The sequence below is a fragment of the Octopus bimaculoides genome, chromosome 20 (assembly GCF_001194135.2).
Source record: "Octopus bimaculoides isolate UCB-OBI-ISO-001 chromosome 20, ASM119413v2, whole genome shotgun sequence".
NCBI lineage: Eukaryota > Metazoa > Mollusca > Cephalopoda > Octopoda > Octopodidae > Octopus > Octopus bimaculoides.
In genome coordinates, this window is record NC_069000.1 from 25,457,462 (window position 1) to 25,460,900 (window position 3,439).

Consider the following 3,439-nt stretch of genomic DNA (forward strand, 5'->3'; position numbering starts at 1 on the left):
TCAATGGGGGTATCCTTGATCAATTCTATGAAGTGGGTGGAATTCTTCACGTATGATGTTGACTTTCCTGCTAATGGACTGATTATATCCACAAGGAAGCGACTCAGTGGATGACGTACTGAACCTCTACAGCTCACTATAGGTTTTAATGTAATACCATCCTTGTGAATCTTATGGAGATCGTACATGCGTGGTAGTTTACTGTAGTGTTGAGTCGGGTGTTTGTACTTCGTTGGGGCATATGGCGTAGTGGTTAAGAGCGCGGGCTACTAACTCCAAGATTCCGAGTTTGATTCCAAGCAGTGGCCTGAATAATAATAATAATAATAATAATAATAATAATAATAATAATACCTTAGGAATGTGAACCCAGGTTCGAAATTTCCACAAGACACCTGATGAAGGCTGGAGGGTATATCAGCCGAAACGTTGTGTTAACAACAAACAAGATGAGGACAAATATCTGTCAAATGTAAATAATGTAAATAATGTGCATAATTCCCCGTCTCTTAAATATAGAACCATAGTAAGTTTCTAGTTTACTTGTTTGCTTCCCTATGTCGTGATATGGACTATCTTCAGATAAGTTAGACAAGACTTTGACTAGAATATTTACTGTATCAAAATTAGATTTCAAATCAGCGAAAAAGAGAAAAGAAAAGAACCTAGCAGCTTCTTTTTCTACATCTATCCATTGTAACATTTACGTGTCTCTGTTCCAAGTTCCTATCCTATCCTTCCAAGATCAGTTTTATCTTTTATACGATGGGACACTGTTGGGTTTCTCAAAAAGTTAAACTTGATACTATAATAGTAGTGAAGCCCGATATGTACTGCGAAGCCTCATCGGTGTACGTTCTGTGCACATCATTCTATCATTATTAAGTTAAATTTCTAACGTAGGTAGAGAGCTGGATGTTGTTATGGGAGAAGAAAATTCGATGTTGTTATGTTTATACTCGCCCGAAAAGCATTGGTTCCTACTGCATCTGTACCGTATTTGGCCAGCGAATTAGAGAAAATAGAAACTTTTTATGGCAACGTTAACTTTTCTACTTACTCTTATAATGACTTCTAGTCTATGTGCATATCTTTTCTAATAGAGTTTAGTTTATTAGAAATCTATCCTTTATCTTTCTTTTTTTAATTTTTGCAATCATTGGGCTTGTGCCACGTTGAAGGGTTTAGTCGAACAAATTGACTCCAGTATTTATTTTCTTGAAATTTGATACTTATTCTCTACGGTTTCCTCTGCCGAACCGCTAGAATACGGGGTCGCAAACAAACCAACACCGGTTGTCAAGCGGTGGTTACGGGGAACAAACACAAAGGCGGGTTTCCGCACTCAGACATCATCAATCAAAATTCACTCTCAAAGCGTTGTTTGGCCAAAGCTATAGTAGAAAACTGAACTCGAAACCACTATTTCAAAAGCGAGTTTCTAACATTATTTGATCCTGTTTTGGCGACTCGTCTTAAGAATATTGCTTTCGGCAAAACGACTATAAAAGTATTTAACACTTTTATAGACATTGTTTTGTCAAACTTTTATCCCTTGCACCTACTTTTGATGTTAATATTTGTGTGACTTTTTGTTGATTCTCATCCCTTCCCTGTTGTTGTATCTTTTCGCAAAAACATTTCTTTCCTTTATATGAAACTCTCTTCTTCCTTCTTTCCTACATAAAATATGATTTTAATTCTTTTCAATTTTGCAATGATTACTTTATGTTTCTGGGGGCAGATACTTTTTCTTTCTTCCGTTTCTTTTGTACTTCTCAACATACTGACTGCGTGCTTATTTTGTTGAGAGTAACATCCAAAAAGAAAAAAAAAAAATTAAAAAAGAACAAAGAAAAAAACAGGTATCAGTTGATGCGGATAGGACAAACTTTGATGCTGACCCAATTAGATAAACACATTTACAGTTGAATTCAGATGGGCAATGACCAATGGTTTGTGAGATGAGTAAGAAGTTTAGTTAGAGAGTTTCAGTTGGGAAAAGCATATGTTGACTTCTCTTTCTTCAGTACTGTTGAGATGGTGTGAATTATCTTCATTTTGAAATTTAGCACAAAACTTGCAATAATAAAATGGACTCCGGTAGAAGTATCTAAAAACCAGTGGTGATGTTTAAATCGAACGACAGATTACTATCCCCAGAACAGAATAAATAGGCTTTGTGTGTTAAAAAGAAATATATCAATGGAACTGTATGGGGGTAGATTTTATGTGAGAGCAGCATTTAATTAGCAATTTCGAATTGTAGAGTAAGTGAACGTGCCATTTAGATTTTAAGTCTCATATCAGATGTACTACTCTCAATTTGAGTAGCAGAATGCCAACTTATCTCCTTCAATAAAGTTTATCAATGAATGTCTGTTCTGTTTCAGTCACATATCCAAAACGCTACTCTGGCTGGCGGAGTTGTCATCAGTGCTTGTGTTGACGTTATTCAAAAACCATACCAGGCTCAGATACTCGGTTTCATCGGCGGCACAGTAAGCGTACTGGGTTTTAAGTATTTACAAGTGAGTAGTACATCAATAACTTCTATATTTTACTTTCCTTCCGACGGATTCGATCAGGGATCCTAAATCACAGTAAAACAACTCAACACGTTTTAATTACTTTGTTGTTAACACATAATGAGTAATTTTGTGCGTGAGTTGCGCATTGCATGCGTGAGTGTGTTTAGTGTTGTATGTGTTTAGGTGTGCATGCATATATAGGATCCTTCATAATGATGGCACCCACGATCTTAGTAAATTACAAATAAAATGTGTTCCACCATAACGAAACTCCTTGTATTTGTGTATGTGTATAAATGTACGTTGTATTTATAAATGAATGCATATGTGTGGTCTGTTGTTGTAGTGTGTTATGTGTTGTGTTGTGCTAGATACATTTGTATATTTATACACTTACCTAATGTAGAAATATACATCCGTTTGTATTAGTGTGTGTGTGTGTGTGTGTGTGTGTGTGTGTGTTTATGTGTGTAAGGGATAGTGGTGTCCAATCAGTCTAGAACCGCTGACTAATTCAACAAATCTTTAATTTCTCCAGCCAGTACTTTTGAAAAAACTGAAAATCCACGATACGGGTGGAGTAAACAATCTGCACGCCTTGCCGGGGATTGTGTCTGGATTAGCAGGGTGTGTGTTCGCTGTTCTAGCAACAGAGGAAAGTTACGGAACACAGTGAGTAACTTTCAACTAAGAATACAGGGTGACCCAAAAGTAGGTTTACAATTATTCAACTATCTCTTTCGCATTCATATATTAAGAGTTTAGATCTTAATTATTAAAAAATATGAAACCATTATTCTATGCTAATTTAGTTAATTGTAAGATAGAAATTTAAATGTAATAAAATGTTTTAAAAGAAATTTAAAGTGACAACGTCATAACTGTAAACCTACTTTTGGACCACCCTG

The 3,439-nt window shown here is 35.7% G+C and overlaps 1 protein-coding gene across 1 annotated transcript in view; it reads left to right on the forward strand.

Annotated features, from left to right (window-relative positions):
- Positions 1-3,439, forward strand: part of LOC106882794 (ammonium transporter Rh type A) — a 33,896-nt gene that overhangs the window by 18,488 nt on the left and 11,969 nt on the right. The window contains exons 6-7 of the mRNA XM_014933576.2: positions 2,394-2,531; positions 3,070-3,203. Coding sequence (XP_014789062.1) covers positions 2,394-2,531; positions 3,070-3,203 — 272 coding nt within the window. The remainder of the gene's footprint in view (positions 1-2,393; positions 2,532-3,069; positions 3,204-3,439) is intronic.